The 16,828-nt window shown below is 39.1% G+C and overlaps 2 protein-coding genes across 3 annotated transcripts; one reads left to right on the forward strand and one right to left on the reverse strand.

Annotated features, from left to right (window-relative positions):
- Positions 1-126: 126 nt before the first annotated feature.
- LOC146476500 (uncharacterized) lies at positions 127-9,881 on the forward strand. The gene is made up of 8 exons (XM_085114378.1): positions 127-265; positions 2,076-2,162; positions 2,472-2,572; positions 3,213-3,293; positions 3,967-4,087; positions 6,376-6,522; positions 7,333-7,515; positions 8,465-9,881. The coding sequence occupies exons 1-8, from the start codon at positions 220-222 to the stop codon at positions 8,677-8,679; spliced, it is 981 nt and encodes a 326-aa protein (XP_084970504.1). The 5' UTR covers positions 127-219; the 3' UTR covers positions 8,680-9,881.
- Positions 9,538-14,941, reverse strand: LOC146476501 (caspase-3-like). 2 transcript variants are annotated; one of them, XM_085114377.1, is made up of 3 exons: positions 14,203-14,941; positions 13,261-13,641; positions 9,538-12,015 (listed from the first exon to the last, which is right to left on the reverse strand). In XM_085114377.1, the coding sequence occupies exons 1-3, from the start codon at positions 14,228-14,230 to the stop codon at positions 11,420-11,422; spliced, it is 1,005 nt and encodes a 334-aa protein (XP_084970503.1). In that variant the 5' UTR covers positions 14,231-14,941; the 3' UTR covers positions 9,538-11,419. The 2 variants fall into 2 exon arrangements, with proteins under 2 accessions (XP_084970503.1, XP_084970502.1); XM_085114376.1 differs by lacking the exon at positions 14,203-14,941 and adding an exon at positions 13,890-14,173.
- Positions 14,942-16,828: the final 1,887 nt, after the last annotated feature.

The raw sequence follows: 16,828 nt of genomic DNA on the forward strand, positions 1-16,828 counted from the left end.
GTCCCTCGATGACATCGTTTGTTTTTTCTCTAGGCTTAGCATTTTTTCATCCCCTCCCCTCCCTAGGTTGATAGTCACAAACGAGCCCGCGTTATTTGAAGCTCTCATTGCACATGTGGCGATATAAGGTAAACCAGTAAAACCACGGTCTGGCAAAACTGGTGAGATACGTAGCTTCTGCGATCTATATTTTAGAAGAGTAATTTTCTTGAAAAAAACATGTCTAATACTGTCGCAGTCCCGACTGTAAACGGCGTGGCCAACGGTGAGTTTTTCAGTTACCACATTAGTGCAGTAGACTTGTTTGTAGAGTTCTTAAAAACTTCACAAGTTTGTAGTTTTCCAAGGCTCCCTACATATGATCGAGAAAGTTGTAGTTCAAATTGTGACTTTCGCGTTGAACAGCAGGGCCAATTTATCGACAAATCAAACCGGCGGCTAACGCAGAACAATAATGAAAATTACATGTCGCACTTTCGTCTAGCTTGGATCTTTAAACTAATTAAAGACGTGTTTGCTTGTGTGTTGCTTTCTACGAAATCTTTATAGTGAAGCTAAAACGCGTTGTCATTTATAATAAGGCTCCCTTGTACGCTCTCCTCTCAGTTGTTGCTGTTTTTTTTTTTTGCTCGGTTATATATGAAATATTGACCTCCAGCTAAATTTAGTTGGTACTCTTGCATAACAATCGCACAAAGAGCTAGACCGCGGTGAAATTTCGTCTGTAAGCTTAAGTGCTTTAATTCTGTTGACTTATTTCCCGTTTAGGCGTAATATAATCCACCTTTTTATTGTTATTTGTTCATGAAATTTAACAAGAAAAATATCTAAAACTAAAGGAGGAGAAGAAAGTTCCAAGATTTTGTAATAATTTGTTATGCAATTCTCTAAGACATGTCACTGTCTACATGTATATAATTACCATGTAATTATGTAACTATGTAATTAATTATGCAAGCATTGAATTTATAAAGCACCGTGCATAATTCATGACATGTTAGATATAGAACAACTTCAATTTAAAGTTATGCCCAATTTACATGGAAAAAAGTTGTCCCAGTTAGAAGGGTCACTCGCCTACCCGAGCTACCGTTTACATGAGAAACAAAAAGTTGGCTCGGCTGGAAGGGTGACCCGCCTAGCCGGGTCACCCTTTTTCGATGGAAGGGGTCACCCTCCTAGCGGAGCCAAGTTTTCTCCATGTAAACACTTTGGCTCGCCCTGCCGGGTAAACTCCATCAAGGCAAGATTATCAGAGCATTTGCGAGCACTGTTGGCTCGGGCAAAGGGGTCAACTTTTTTCTGACAGTTAATCGCTCGCTGCAGTTGACTCGGCTAGGAAGGTGACCCTCTTTCCCAGAACAACTCTTCTCCATATAAAAGGGGCCTTAGTTTCCAATGTGGGTCTTTTTCTCATGTTGAATCCATTTAGTTTGAGAGAGCAGGCACTTTTCCTGGATTTTGTTTTACTCACCAAGAAAAGGTTGTCTACAAAACCAAGGCGACAAATTATTTCTGCTGACAGACCAATTCAAATTATTGATGGAATAGGATGAGTTAGTGCACTTATGAGGGTGTGATCAGCACTAACATAGACATCCAGTAAACAATGGAAAATTTAAGCCTGTGAGGATACTCCTTAGAATTTTTTGTGAGGGTGTGCAGCTCGGTTCTCCAAACCCTGATCCTATTTCCAACCAAAGTATATAATTTCCAGTAGCCTTTCTCATATGTGACTTCCAGAATTCATACCCATCCTCAGGTACTGTTGCTAGAATGCATACCAGCTTTCAGACTTTTGAATTCAAACTATAGTTAAAATTTATACCTGTTTTCAGATTAAAATGACTCAAAACCCATACCCTTTTGCATTTCACATACCAATATAGATTTAATAGGTGAGTCCTCCCGCACGAGCTTACGCCAAACAAAATGTTTGTACAGTTTAATTTAATTTAAAGAAGAGCGAATCTGACAAATATGACAAAAACCATAGCTATGACTGAAACAGACTGTCAGCCTTCAGTAAAAGTTGCTTTTAAATGATTGTATTGCTTCCACTTTTGTTGTTTTAGGCTTAGAACTAGAGGTCAGCAATCTTTCTTTGAACAGAAGAGCAGCAGAGAAAAGTACCAAGGATGTCGTACCATTGCACAAGACAGGTAAGCATTTTTTGCCCTGAATTTATGGTGAGATGCACCATTTCACTCAGAGCTAGAATTAGCAAAATTATCGGACACATGAGAAATGGGAAGGGTGGTGGACTAGTGGTCTCATGGTTTAGTGCATAATGGACAAGGTAAATTTTCTATGAGCAAATTGACATTGGGACTGGCTATTCACAGAACAATTCCAAAGTGCCACGCAGCTCACCGGTATTTTGCCATTAATTGTTTTATTCACAGAGCACAATGATATGCTTTTTTTTCCTTTTTGAGTGTGCCAAAACTGTTATTTTTAACCACTAACAGGAACTTTCAAGGTCAAAGCTGGATTGGCACAGATGGCTAAGGGTGGAATTATTATGGATGTCACTACTGCAGAGCAAGCGAAAATTGCTGAGAATGCTGGGGTATGTTTTACACGTACTAAACCTTTCCAGTCTCTGTTGAACCCTGAAGGTATAACACTTCCAAGGATTTGGTTGGCACTCTTTATTTATTGGATTTAAACTAAGAATGTTCACAGATACAGCCATGAATTGCCCATTCAAAAAACTTCATCTATGAGGAATCTGGGTACAAATTATGCAAAGGGATATCCGTGAAAGTTTTTAAAACAGACAAACAGAGATAAGCTGCGATATGAACACAGTTTTGAGTGCAGGAGCAGACATTCTTTTTGGAGCTATGTTTCTGGGAACATGGCAACTCCAATGCTTTGGCCCTTCTGGTCCCATGATTTTCCTTTCTCACAATTAAATAATTAATGATGCCAGAAATCATAGCAGTGTAAGTTTGTGCCCAGACTCCACACAAGGCAATACAAAAGTGCTAAACTTGGAGATTCTGAAGGTGGAACAATATTGTCAAAAATCAAGGCATAGAGCAGGTGTTTGAGACCTGCATTGTTCAAGTAGACTGCAAATTATGTGCTGTAAGGCACAGAGTTGAAATATATCACCCTCGTTTGGGGGATGAGTATACACACTAACACAGTGAACATCCTTATCATAAGTACTTTGAAAATTAATGGTAACTGTATCCCAACAGGCCTGTGCTGTGATGTCTTTGGAGAGAGTTCCAGCTGATATCCGCAAACAGGGGGGTGTGGCAAGAATGACAGATCCCAAGGTATAGTGGGTTCCTGTAGTGTCTTTTTTGTAACTCATGAATAGATTTCTGATGCCTGCAATTGCTTTTGATTGAAACTTATAATTATGGTCAGTGATTTTCAGACTTAAAAATGTTGGGATTTGAGTTGCAAGTGTTTGTTGTCCTTAAACCCCGTAGAGCCAGTCCAGAAGAGGCTTGGAGAGATCCTATTCTTCCTAATACCTGTAGCTACATCTATCCCCAAAGGCATAAACATCATCTCGCCCACCACCTCACCCCCCCCCCCCCCCCTCTTCCAGGTCTCAGGTTAGTTGGCAAGGCTGTCTCAGTCTTAACCCAGCTGTAGGTAATGAGTGAGCCATAAAATCAATCAATCAACTTTGTTTAAGGAGGGTGACACTTAACAGTCTGGGGTTACAACTGACAAACGTGTGGCCCTCAGATTCCAGATCAAATTTGGTTTTTGAGGAGAGGGGAAAACCAGAGAATCCAGAGAAAAACCTCTTGAAGAAAGGATGAGAACCATCAACAAACTCAACCCACATACCGGTATAATGCTGAGTCGGTGAATCGAACCCAGGCCACATTGGTGCATGGCAAGTGCTCTCACCACTGTGCCATTCCTGTACCCCATGCAAGTGCATCTTCTAATAATACTGTATAGTAACAACACTTTACTTTTGTTTTGTAGAGGACAAAAGAAATCATGACTGCTGTCACCATACCTGTGATGGCCAAGGCAAGGATTGGACACTTTGCTGAGGCACAGATCCTAGAGGCAATTGGTGTTGACATGATTGACGAGTCAGAAGGTTAGCCTCATGTCACTTGTAGTGACTGTCTTTATTGTGCAACTCCAGAAAATAACCATACAGTCATAAGTTTTTTGCTTTACACCCCCTCCCCCAGGAAATTCCAGTTAAGCTTCATAATTTGCTTCTAAAAGCTTTTAAGACCCCCCTTCATGTAGGAATTTTCAATGACCTTCCATGGGGTGGGTATGGATTTTGTCTGGAACTTCAAATTGACATTTGAGATACATTTATTTTCCAGTCAACATCAACTTAACAGGGTTGTTTTCTGTCTTTTTCTTCTGTCTTAATGAATCTTGAATTTTCCCTGGAAAAAAAAAATGTATTTTTTTTCCTTTCCCTTATAAATTGTTCATACCCTGCTGTGTGCATGTTCTTTGGGCTTGTGACAGGTCCTTCCCTGAGAATGTCTGCTCAACAGAGTAACAGCTTCTTCTCTGAATTTGCTATTTATTGTAACCAATTGAAAAAGCCAATCAGCACTACATTGGAATTTAATCCAACATATAATGGGCAATTCCAGAAAATATCCATACCCAACCACGGACGGCTTCCATGTTTTAACCCCCCCTTGCCTTCGGAAATTCCAAAATGCGTTACCCCCCCATGCCCTCAGAATTCCATAATCGTGAACCCCCCCTCCCCTTCAGAATTTCCGGTTTTTCTGGGAAGTACATTTTCGATTTTAGCAACGCCTATATGAACAAACGAACATGAATTTATGCCTCCTCAGGGCTGCGATCTAGCTGCGCTAGGCAACAAGCTTTACTCTTCAACAAGAAAAACCTACCGCTAGTGGCCAGGCCGTGAAATGGTCTTTTCAAGTCCGAATTTGGCTATAATAATAAACACCATTTACGGCAGTTTTACTCCTCTTTGTTTTATTGTGCCATTCAACTCCTTTAGGAAAAGTAGGAAACTAGAACAATGCATTGGATGAAAACAAAAATTATTTCTTTTCACCCCTTGTTTTATACCCGCACAAAATCCATGCTTCAGTCGGCTTCAGTTTCTGAACCAAAAATTCAATTAAATAAAATTGTATCTGTGATTCCAGGCGCTATCAAGAGAAAACTTGTGGTTTCAATTACCACATTACGAATACCTAGTATTAACTATTTCAAACGCTTTTAGCGAGGAAGAAGAAAATTACCGATTGTCAACTACATTGAAAACAACTTTATGCAAATTTATCAGTGATATGTGATGCGCGTCTTGAATGTTCGATTCCACGTGCCCGAGTCCCTCACGAGTAAACATACATCGTTGCTGTTTTGTAATTATCTACTTTATTTACAAAATGTTACTGAAAAAAGTAGCAGTCATTAACCCTCATACAAGAGCAGCCTTCCAATCGATCGACTCTTACGCCGGAGCACGTGGACAAGATTGCGGCTTTTTCGCGGAATGTAACACGATCGCTTCTGAAATATCTTCGCTGCGCAAGCAGTACGCTGTGCAAGATTATACTTGATTGTACTTGAATCTTTCAAATGAAAACTTCGGAAAAAGCATTTCCTTTTTTAAAAACGTACAACGTCTACGGTAAAATTCGGCAAGGAACCGGGGAAACTTCAACGTGGCCGCTCGCTTGCCTTTGAGCAGACTTTGTTTACATCTTTGGCGTAGCGTTACAAATTTGCATAAATATTATCGAGATCATCGAATCTCAAAAGGCGATGTCACGTTTTCTTCATTTCAAATCGTAACCGTGTCTTCCTCTCAAAGATGACTACCTGTCCACTTAACCCAGTAATAAACAGTGAAGGAAGCGATATTAAAGGATTGCACCTTTTTCGGCCGCTGTTTCACAAGCTGAGAATGGAAACACGCGCGATCGCTACCAGTACGCTGCACATAATTATGCTTGATTGTACTTTAATCTTTCGAATCAAACCTTTGAAAACAGCATTTCCTTGATTAAAAAACGAGCAAAGGCCCCCCCATGCCCTCAGAATTCCATAATCGTGAACCCCCCCTCCCCTTCGGAATTCCATAATCGTGAACCCCCCCTCCCCTTCGGAAATCCTAAAAGCCGTCCGTGGTATGGTATGGATATTTTCTGGAATCGCCCAATGCAAAATATATAGGTAGTGTGCTCTAAACAAAATTTGGAACTAAACGAGATGTCTTGATAAGAGTCCAGGCAAATTGTTTTCAGGTAAGGATTTTCATACCTTGGACAATTACCAGATTTTGCTTGGAATACACTAAACGAAATACTGTAAGTTAACAATGTTCAATAATTGGATTAAATACTGATAATGCTTTGTAAATTTTTCCAACAGTGTTGACTGCTGCTGATGAGTCTCACCACATTGATAAACACAAGTTTACAGTTCCTTTCGTCTGTGGAGCAAGAGATCTCGGAGAAGCACTCAGAAGGATTGCAGAGGGAGCAGCTATGATCAGGACTAAGGGACAGGCTGGGACAGGTGAGAGTGGCTTAAAATGTCCCCACCCACTCCTCCCTCCCAGCATCCCATCCCACCACCACACCCACTGTTACCACAGTTGAACCCTTTTGTATCAGATCAGCCTAATTTAAAAATAAAATTAAGTTTTTCATGGTTAAGTTACTTGTTACTATTGCAAGAAATTAAATAAATAAATTAATAAATAAATAAGTAAATAGAGGATGTAATTTTGTTTTTATCATACAGACAATCTCTTGCTCGCTATTTTTCACCGACTGTTTGCACAAACAACCATGATAAAAAGGGAAATGACGTTATCAATATCCTCATGAGTGAGGATATGGAAAATACGTCACTTGTGTGTCCCAGGTGTTGTTTTGAATGAATTTTGTGAGTGATGATCCAGTAAAACACTCATATCTATATAATAAGTAAAAACATTTAGTAGGGCTGTCATAAGTAGCCAGTAACCGACTTTTATGGGTGGCAACTACTGTGAAGATGACCAGCTAATCAGAGTTTGAAAGAGACCAAAAGACAGCAGTCAAATGAATTATATGGCCAGCTACTTTTCCTGAAGAGCTGGCTTCTTCAAAAGCTTAATGACAACCCTACTTTTACTACCTTGAATTTGCGGGTCACTGCTTAAACATGTAACGTTGCTGTAAATTGTGTACAGTTGCATATGTGGGTCAATACATGATATAATATTTAATTGTGAAAATTGCAAACATTTAATGGCAATTGTTATCGAGGTACACCTTATTTGCTAAAACTATCTTTTAACATTCTCAAAGTGTGATATTTATAACTATTTTTAACTTGAAGGTGATGTTGCTGAAGCTGTTCGTCATGCCAGAACCATACGCAGTCAAATTCGCCATGCACAATCATTGGACTCAGCTGAACTGTTCTCTTATGCAAAAGAGCTGAGGGTTCCGTTTGAGCTTCTTCAAAAGACTGCTGAGATGGGTCGCTTACCTGTAGTAAACTTTGCTGCTGGAGGTCTTGGTAAGTTTTACTTTGGACTTACATGTGCTCATAAGCAAAAATCCACCTGAGCAAATATGATTATGGGGTCATAAAAACCTAATGCAAGCCCTTCCAAAAATAATCTTCCCAAAACTTACGTAGTGCTCCCAATCTTGGATAGATGATCACAGATGCAAGCATCCTTCCAATAATTAGCCCTTTGCCTGAATAATTATAAGCCTGCAGACTGTAACTCTTTAAGCTCCAATAGCGAACAGCGTCTAATTTCTCCCTACAATACCACTGCATGATCAAACATGTAAGTCATGGAGAATAAAGGAAATGATCACCAAAGATAAAATGTCTTGTGTTCAAATAAAAAAGAAATTCTCCCAACTAGTATCACAAGAAATGTTTGTTTTTCGATATTTGGACTGACAGGGTAAAGGTTAGCTGTCTTAAAGGGAGGGGTTCTGCGCATGTCCATGAATCAAAATACTTTTTCGCCTTTGCTCGCTATGACCCAAGCCTGTGTAAGTTAATTCGTTTATGAACCATTCAGAAGGGAATAGGTAAGTCGGGTGGTAATTTTTTCATGTGATTGCGTTATTTCGCATGCAAATAACTCTAAACACATTAACCGTGGAATAAATCCTACGGGTCAACACTAAATTCAATATTGACAATATGAGTACAATCCACTAGCATTTTCTGTGAATTTTGGTCATCAGACATTTTGCTTGGACTAATTATAGAATGTGATCACTGAAGTATATGTGAGTGGGATTTTTAAGGCCATTTAAGAGAAAAAATCATTTAGATTCATGCACGTGGACTGAAACGTAAACTGCTCCCGTTTAAACAGTCTTTTGTCAAGCTAAACCAACTTGAAAGTGAACAGCCCCTCTAACAATAAGTTACCAAAAACACAAACCGTCCTTGAAAATGAGCTCTAATATGTCAATTTGTTTTTGCCGCACATGTACAGCCACTCCAGCAGACGTGGCGCTTCTGATGCAGCTTGGTGTGGATGGCGTCTTTGTTGGATCGGGAATTTTCAAGAGTGACAATCCCACGAAGAGGGCCTGGGCAATGGCTCAAGCTGTCACTCATTACAACAACCCCAAGAAGCTCGCCGAGCTTAGCGAGGACTTGGGAGAGGCGATGTTTGGAACACCAGTCAGTGATGTCAAACACAAGTGAAGTCTTGGCCAGCTTTAATAGTGTGTACTTAGTGCCTTAGGAGGCCAAATATAAATTTTAGTGAAAGTAATAGGATGTTGGTCCAAAACACTTGAAGTCAGAGTGGTAGAATAAATTATGTCAGTTAGAAGAAGTGATAAAGATGGGTAATATTAGTTTTACTGGGGTTTACAATGCTGCACGTTGTACCATTGGTCTTAGTGAACTCTTTTGTAATGACCTCTTGGTTAGACTTTAGCATGACTCTTTTTTTGGTTGGCCAATCAAATCCAAGTTATGTGAGAGGTGTTTATAGAGTAATCAAGGAACTTAACAACTCCACCTTCCACAGTTGGGATACCCAGCTAGCAAAAAGTTGTCAAAAAGATGGAATAAAAATTATGTCATGTTATGTCAATGCCATGTGGTAACAGTATATTGCAGAGTACTGTGAAGGGTCAAAGTTGGGCAGCTTACATTTTATTTATAGTATTTCCAGAATATGTTAGTAGTGTCATGTTTAAAATGGTATATTTAATGGACACTTGTGGTAGTTGTTATTCCTTTCATTTCTAATAATTGGTTTTCCTCATGACCTAACAATATTCCAGATGTAATTCTAGAGTTCACCTTTATCCAGTTTGCTTTGTAAAAACACTTACACTACCGATTACACCTTGCTGCAATTTGTCACTCCATTGCCGATTCAACTTCATCTCTGTTCCCTGCATTCTTGAGTCACTTTGATAGGCAAGCACAGCTTGAGGAAGGGAACTCCCCAGTTCTCCTCTAACCAAGCTTGTTTTGGTCGTGATTAGCAACCCTCTCAACTTTCAAGAGAGGTGCTGTTACCAGTCTAGATCTCTCACACACAGTAGCTCGACAGGCATTTATTTATTACTTTCACTTGTCTTTAATTTATTAAATCTGTTACAATAATTTGGTACATGTAAAGGTACATGTAATATCACTTGGTGTACTGTATTAGCTAGACCAACCTTAAAATTATTGAAAAAGAACATTGATACAATAATATCAGTAGTTAAATGATCAATGTTGACATTCATTTTGAATTAAAGCATTTCAGTAAATTTTTAACTAGTTGGGAGTTGATGATAATAAATCACGTTTTTTTTTATATGGATTTGTTTATTTATTCTTTCATTTATATCTGGCAAGATTCAACAATAAAATGCAAAAAAGGAATGGTGCATTGATAAATCGTTGTATTTTGCTGTATTTCTTTTTCACTACTAAAATACTATGTTATTGGCCTCTTGTAAACAACATTCATTATTCTCTGTAATACCAGCGCACTTACAAATTTCATGTAGTTCTTTTTTTAACAACACTGAAGGTGTGGGAAATTTTTCTTTTCTTTTAATAAATACAAATTAATTTATAACAAACTGATAAATACATAATATCTCCTTCACAAATTGAGGGAGTCATTCCTATCTAAAATTGATGGATTAATCCCCACATCCTTATGGGACCTGCTTAGGATGTCCAAATGTGAACGACCGCTGTATGAGAGTTATCCCAGTACCTTGTTCAGTATTTGTCTGAAAAACGTAAGACCGGACAATTTGTTTCAAAGAATAGGCCATTTTCATGGTGTGTCATTTTACTACAACTACCAGAATTAATCTTGGTTTCTGCTTCAGTCAAATTTTTTGTAATTCCCGAAGGGAGTAAATAAACTGCAAAAATGACCACGTCACCAAGATTACTCTACATTTTGATAATTGACTGTTTTCTGTTTCTCAGTGAAGTGTATTAGTTTTGCGCTGACATCAATGGCCAGAATTATTTTGCACTATTCTTGTCTATTTCCTAATTCTTTTGAGGAAATGTAAAACTCAAATCCGATACTTATGTGCAGTTCCAGAAAATATCCATACTCCCCCCACAGAAGGCTTTTTGTTTTGCACCCCCCGTTCGCCAGGAAATTCAAGTTTAGCTTCATAATTTGCTTCTAAAATTTTGACTTTTAAGACCCTCCTCCCCCTAGGAATTTCTGATGACCTTCCATGGGGTGGGTGTGGAATTTTCTGGAACTGCACAATCGGCCATTTTACAGTTGCTTACTCAGTGACGGGGCCTATTAATGGTAGCGAGGCTGCCGGTGACCATGTATTGATACAGACCTCACTGTTTTTATCATGTAAATTGTGTTGTTGTGATGCAAGCTAGCCCGAATTTGCATAAGAAAAGTAAAGAGATTTGTATCAAAACAAGGTCACCGGCAGCCTCGCTTCCAGCGATATGCCAGGTAACACAGCAACAACTGTAAAATGGTCTATTACCCTTTGCGATAAATATGGACCTAAATTTCTCTTACTAGCAGTTCTAATTACCTTGAGAAAACAGAAAGCTACAGGATCCTGGAGACTGTGGTCAAATTATGCCATAATGGCATTGTCCTATTAGTGTCCCTTGGGTTAAATATAAACTTGAGCAGCCCACAAAATAAGATTCTGGTACCTTTCCCTTTAACCCATAATATCAAAGAACAAATTCTCCTTTCTTGTCCCCATACTTTTCTTATAAAAAAACTGGGGAGAAGTCGTTTTTTAATAATCAAGAGTAAGTATTGATATTAAAAGGAGAAATTTGATCTTGATCACTCCTAGGGCTTAAAGGGTTAAGGGGGTGCTTTTAGATTTTCTTATAATCATCCACATCACTTCTGTATAAGCCTTTTTCCTGCCTTTGAAGGATGACTACTTGAAGAAGTACAGTTGTTTTCTGAGTATTTCTAAATTGTAGCAGCAGCTGCAGCTAATCCGTGCTCAAAATAGTTAGCAAAGTACACCTTCTTTGTGAGCATGGAGAGTTGACATGAAATCTGCTTGCACCCACCAGGCACTGTGTACTCCCTGCACATAGAATTGTTGACTCTGGTCAGCATTGTCATCAAATCTTCTTTGTGAGAGTATTTCTGGAAAACCTGCACCAAACAGGAAATAAACCAGGAGCCCAGCATCTTTCCATGAGCTGCCGCAACCCTCTTATTGTCTGTGAATCGTCGATGGGATACATACCCCCTTGTGGTAGAGTATGCAATTAAAAAATCTGCATCTGATGGCAATTTCACAGGCATCTCTTCTATATTATCACCAGCATCTGGGTAAACATGGCATGGTCCTCTCTTGACTACATAACCATCATCGTCGACATCACCCCTACAGGCCTGAAGGAAGAATAGTTTGGGTTTTGTTGCTAGTTGGGGGCATGTGCCACCTTGAAATTTGGCTGTTATGTCGTCGACTGGTACTGTTTGGCTGTCTGATGCCAAGATACCCTCTTCATTTCCATGGCTCATTATAATGCAGATAAAACTGTCATGATCAACTATAAAAGCAAACCAAATTGACAAGCACTTAAATTTTAAAGTGATACCACATTGAACTATGTTAAGGCAGATATAAATTATGCTTATATAATGTTCTCCCTTATTTCTTGAAATACCAAATTCTTGCAGCTCAATATTGAGCCATCTGTTTTGCTTTCTCCATAATCTTTGATTAAATTGAAGCACTGATTAATACATTAAAGACAGGAGAAGCTATCCCTTTTATAGGGTGGATCCTAATAGAGTAGAGTTTTCAGACAAACAAGTGAAATTTGTCAAGGACCACATGAGCTGACGATGTCTTCCTTACTTTGAAGGAGTTCACAGTGTACCCTTTCAAATGAATGAGAAAAGCACAAAGGAAGCTTTGGTGTGGGAGGTAGGGAGAGATGGCCTAATCCTCCCCCCCCCCCCCACCCCATCCTTCACCTTTCCTACATTATCAAATGCAAAATAATACCGATAGTGAAATGTTACTGAGGTTTTTTTCCCAGGGAGGTACTCGGGTATAAATTTGATGGGGGGGAGGGGGGGTCCGATGGAGCCTAATATTTTGCACCCAAAAAAATACATGGACCTTATATTGTGCACCCAAAAAAATACAAGATAATATAATATTCAATCATGCTTTCCGATCATGCGGGAACTTTGGCTTGAATTGTGTGAACTATTACCCTGGCGGAAATTCGCACCCAAAAAAATACGCGCAGATTTGTTAGACCCCCAAAAATACATCTTCAACCCAAAAAAAATAAAGGAGTTGAAAATTTTAGACCCAAAAAAATATGTTGGACCCCCCCTCATCCCCTCCCGTCACGTTTATACCCGAGTATCCCCCCTGGGGTTTTTTTATGTTCTTTTACATATGATGCATGATTTGTCATTTCTATTTAGTTAATTATGCTTTGTCTGAAAGTCCTGTGATTTGTTTTTGTGTTTTTAAAGTTTGGGGGAGTAGAGGGCCCTTTTTAATAGGCTATGTTCCGGATAGCTTTTGTGTCTAATAATTTTCCCCACAAAAAACTCGCCCTCTCTAATAAATTCTGCCAAAATGAGGGTTGTTACCATTTTTGACCGTAGCGGAAGTATTCGGGTGTATTTGTAACGGGAGGTGCGAACCTGGGTTTGAGATCACAGAGATGGGGGACTTTTGGAAAAAATTAACTGACGGGCTTTTTGAGGGGGATTAGGGTTTTTTATGTGGTAGTTCGTAAAAAAGAGACGTTAGAACATATCCAACCTACCAAGTGATCCCTTCAGTCGAGTTTCCTCCAACACTTCCAACATTTTCTTTTTCGGCAAATCGAAACGCTCCACAACAGTTTTAAATCCAGCTTCTTTGACAAACGTTCTCACGTTGTCCCGATCGTGACTTGCACCATTTCTCGGCCGTGGGTCCCTTGTGAAGTAAAAGTTGACATTGTTTATGACTAAAACGTACGGATTCTTTATTCCATCGTATGCTTCAACTACGGAGAGATGCCTTTGTCTGGCTAGAGCACGAAGAATGTTTCGATTTACGTCCATAGTAGGTTGAGCCGGAGCTGATGAGGGAGTATTCTCTGAAGTATTTGAGGTAGCGTCTGCTTGGTCCAAACAACTGAAATATCCTAATGTAAAGGAATCTGAAAAAAAAAACAATCAAATATAATGAAATAATTGTCATTTGATTCGTAATATTTCTCTTTCACTTCCTAAGGAAACAAACATAAAAAATTATCATCCGTTCTTCGAACTATTCTTGGATGTTGCAAAACGAATGTGTACTAAAATATTACGTAAATTGCAACAGTTGTACGCACGTGGTAATAAGAAACAGAAATATTCAACAAATCCTCCTCGCGCTTGTGCATTTCCTGATTTGCAGACTTACCAATTTTTCCCCCCGTTTGGGCATTCCTGTCTATAAAGTTAAAACTGCGAGCTCCTTGTGACTTTTCACTTCGCTGCAACTTACTGACGCATTGACAATCCATTCCTCCGAGCGCCGAGCAATCGCAAAGGCGAAATCGTTCTAAAAGTTCTTGGGCTCTGTGTATTTTGTCACAGGCATATCGTAGACAAACCGTTCTGGTTATAGACCTGCAGCGCTCTGTATCCATCGTTATATAAATTTCTCAGTAAAATTTGTTCACCGAGTTCTGAGTTATAAACCCCGGGGTTTAAACCAGTATAATGTTACATACCGGAAGTGGTTGCTAGGTGTTTTCGCATTGGATGCAACCGGAAGCTTTAGTGCCGGAAGTCAAAATACCTTCAACGTCACTCCTTCTTTTCAGTCCTGTTATTTCTTTTCTTTTCTTTTTTTTTTTTTTTTGAAAAGAAAATCACACGCGTTAAGAACTTAAGCCAACCTTTTTTCCTAACATCTTGACAGTTAAATTTCTTTTTTGGGCCTAAATGATGTCAATACGTTACGGGTAAGTCCCAGTATACATGCTATCTGATTGAATTGAACCGTGGAAGAGCGTTTCAGACAACTGAATGGCGGACACTATAATACATCCGTTTTATCTTCATAGCTGAACGGCACGTGATCGACGGCTTCGAAACCAGTTATTTTCAGTTTCTGAGACATGATGTTGTTTCCATCTCACAAACTGGCACGTTTTCGCAAATAAAGATTATCACGAGTGATTATTTCTAGTGATAAATATACTAACTTGCGAGTGACAACTTGACACAAAAGTTTGTTAGTTGACGTTCGATTCAGGGGTTTAACGTTTGTATTCAGAAGTTTAACTTGCTTCCTTTCACCGCTTTCGTAAAGTAATAAATCTCTAAAATTTGGGTGGAACGTTGGTAATTGTAATCTTTAAGTACTTAGTACCGGTTTAAGTGACTCATGTGGAAGTGGACTTTCGAAAGAGGTTCAGAAGTAGTACAACTTTTACTTTGGGGTTTGATGTAACGATCTTTCAACTTTTAACTGTTGTAGTCTATGGCTACCTCCCTATCAAGGATCGTCCTCCACGCAAGTGCTGCATTTTGAATCCTTTCATAGTACAAGAATCCAGCTTGTGGATTCATATTCATTTCCTCTTAAGTTAGTTTGGGGCAACTGATTGTACATCGGGCACCAAATCTGTCAATCCTCAACCGTACACTTGTAAAATAATTTAGCTCTGACTTATGAGGACGTCGGTGCAGTTACCTTGTTACTTGTTTTTATTTTTATCCGAGTTCAGAAATATCATGATGAAATCGTAGAAAACTTAGAAGCCCCGATCAAAATATAGTAGCCAGAAGACATGAAGACATGATAATGTATACAGACAGGAACGGAACAGGATTGACCTTAATATTTGTTCAAAATTCTCCACCCATGACCTCAGGTGTGATGGAATGTTTGGAGCTTTGTATCCAAACAAGATTATGTTGACATTTCGTTGGGTGGTTCTTTCCCAGAATTACATCCATTTTACGTAAGCGGCAAGCTTCTTATGTGATCGAACGTATTATCTTCTTAGTACGTGCACGTTCTACGGGGATAAATAAATTACTTACTTACTTTAAATAGTATAACATAAAGGAGACCTCACACTCTTTATGGCGTCATAAATAATTCACCAAAACTGTTCAAAGAGCCTGTGTACTTCAGACTTTAGTTATAAACGAATGACGCGCAAGTTGTTACACTGCAGACAAATATTGCAGAAATCTTACCGGGAAGTAGAATTTGGAGCAGAACTGTTCAATTGTAATACGGTTCAATGGCTTAATGGTAATCACGGAGACTGACTCGCGAACTGTTATGGAAACCTAAAAGCTGGGAACCAGACTTTTACCTTTTTATGGAAGCTTGAGTGCGTCAGCGATCAAAGACAAAGTCAGAGGTATAACTTCATAGAGTTTCATAAATCTGTTCCGGTGTATCGCGGCTGGCCGTTATATATTTTACTCCTGCGCACGGAATCTTTATTTTGCTTTCCGTTCACAGCAGTTTGTGTAGCCACCCTTTAAAATTTCATTTTCTATTTTCTGATACCTCTCACCCAATCTACGCTGAAATAAAAGATTCCATTACGTTATTCTTGCAAAAAACAGTAAAAAAAAAAAAAAAAAAAAAAAAAAAACAGTCAAAATTCGTGCGCGTGCTCGCGCGCGCCTCTCGCGCGTGGGTTTGATAATACTCCCCCGGACCCCAAATGAAGGACCAAGCACTCGATAAGCAATCTTTTGTGTGAGTTCCATCATTGTATAACAGCAGGAGCATAGTTAAGCACAACGCAAAAATGAAGCAGTCATCCTGTATAAATGTCTTCTTTTATTATTATATTACCATTAACTGTGCGAAAGTGTTAAGAAGGTGCTAAGCATGAGGTCAAATTATTAAATTACCCTTGGTTTGTCACGGGATCCTAGCTCAGTTCTCTGCTGGACTGCTGATAACAAAGACCTACCAGACTGCATGTACTGACAGTAAAGATTCTTCCTATGGGAAGGGTAAAGAAGTGTATTAAATTGCAGTGATAAAACCCCAGAGAAAACAAAGAGATCAATGAAGCGAAAGAGTTTTTAAGTGGCACTTCCGGTAGGAGGCTCTTGTGACTGCCGTCGATATTAGCGTGAAATCGAACGAAATTCAATATGTAAGAGTTTGACCCGAGCTAGGTAAACGAGGGTTTAATATTACACTGTGCTTTGGCAAACGTCACGTTTTTTCAGAACTGTTAATTAAACACCAATAATCATATTTGTATATGTGTTAAACTGCGGTCAGATAGCGGAGCAACAAACAAACATATACTATAGCAAAGAACAAAGCCAGCACCCCGGGGAAAACATTTAAAGAACGAAAGTTTGCGCTGC

The sequence above is a fragment of the Pavona decussata genome, unplaced genomic scaffold (genome assembly GCF_977016875.1).
Source record: "Pavona decussata unplaced genomic scaffold, jaPavDecu1.1 SCAFFOLD_76, whole genome shotgun sequence".
NCBI lineage: Eukaryota > Metazoa > Cnidaria > Anthozoa > Scleractinia > Agariciidae > Pavona > Pavona decussata.

What these genes read in the sequence shown, in the direction of transcription:
- LOC146476500 (XM_085114378.1), top strand. Translation starts at nt 220, where the DNA reads ATGTCTAATACTGTCGCAGTCCCGACTGTAAACGGCGTGGCCAACG. An exon ending in CAAGAATGACAGATCCCAAG is followed by an intron (nt 3,294 to 3,966) that starts GTATAGTGGGTT and finishes TTTGTTTTGTAG; the next exon opens with AGGACAAAAGAAATCATGAC. An exon ending in CTTTGCTGCTGGAGGTCTTG is followed by an intron (nt 7,516 to 8,464) that starts GTAAGTTTTACT and finishes GCACATGTACAG; the next exon opens with CCACTCCAGCAGACGTGGCG.
- LOC146476501 (XM_085114376.1), bottom strand. Translation starts at nt 14,118, where the DNA reads ATGGATACAGAGCGCTGCAGGTCTATAACCAGAACGGTTTGTCTACGA. An exon ending in CCAAACGGGGGGAAAAATTG is followed by an intron (nt 13,642 to 13,889) that starts GTAAGTCTGCAA and finishes TTTTTTTTTCAG; the next exon opens with ATTCCTTTACATTAGGATAT. An exon ending in TCGACTGAAGGGATCACTTG is followed by an intron (nt 12,016 to 13,260) that starts GTAGGTTGGATA and finishes TTGCTTTTATAG; the next exon opens with TTGATCATGACAGTTTTATC.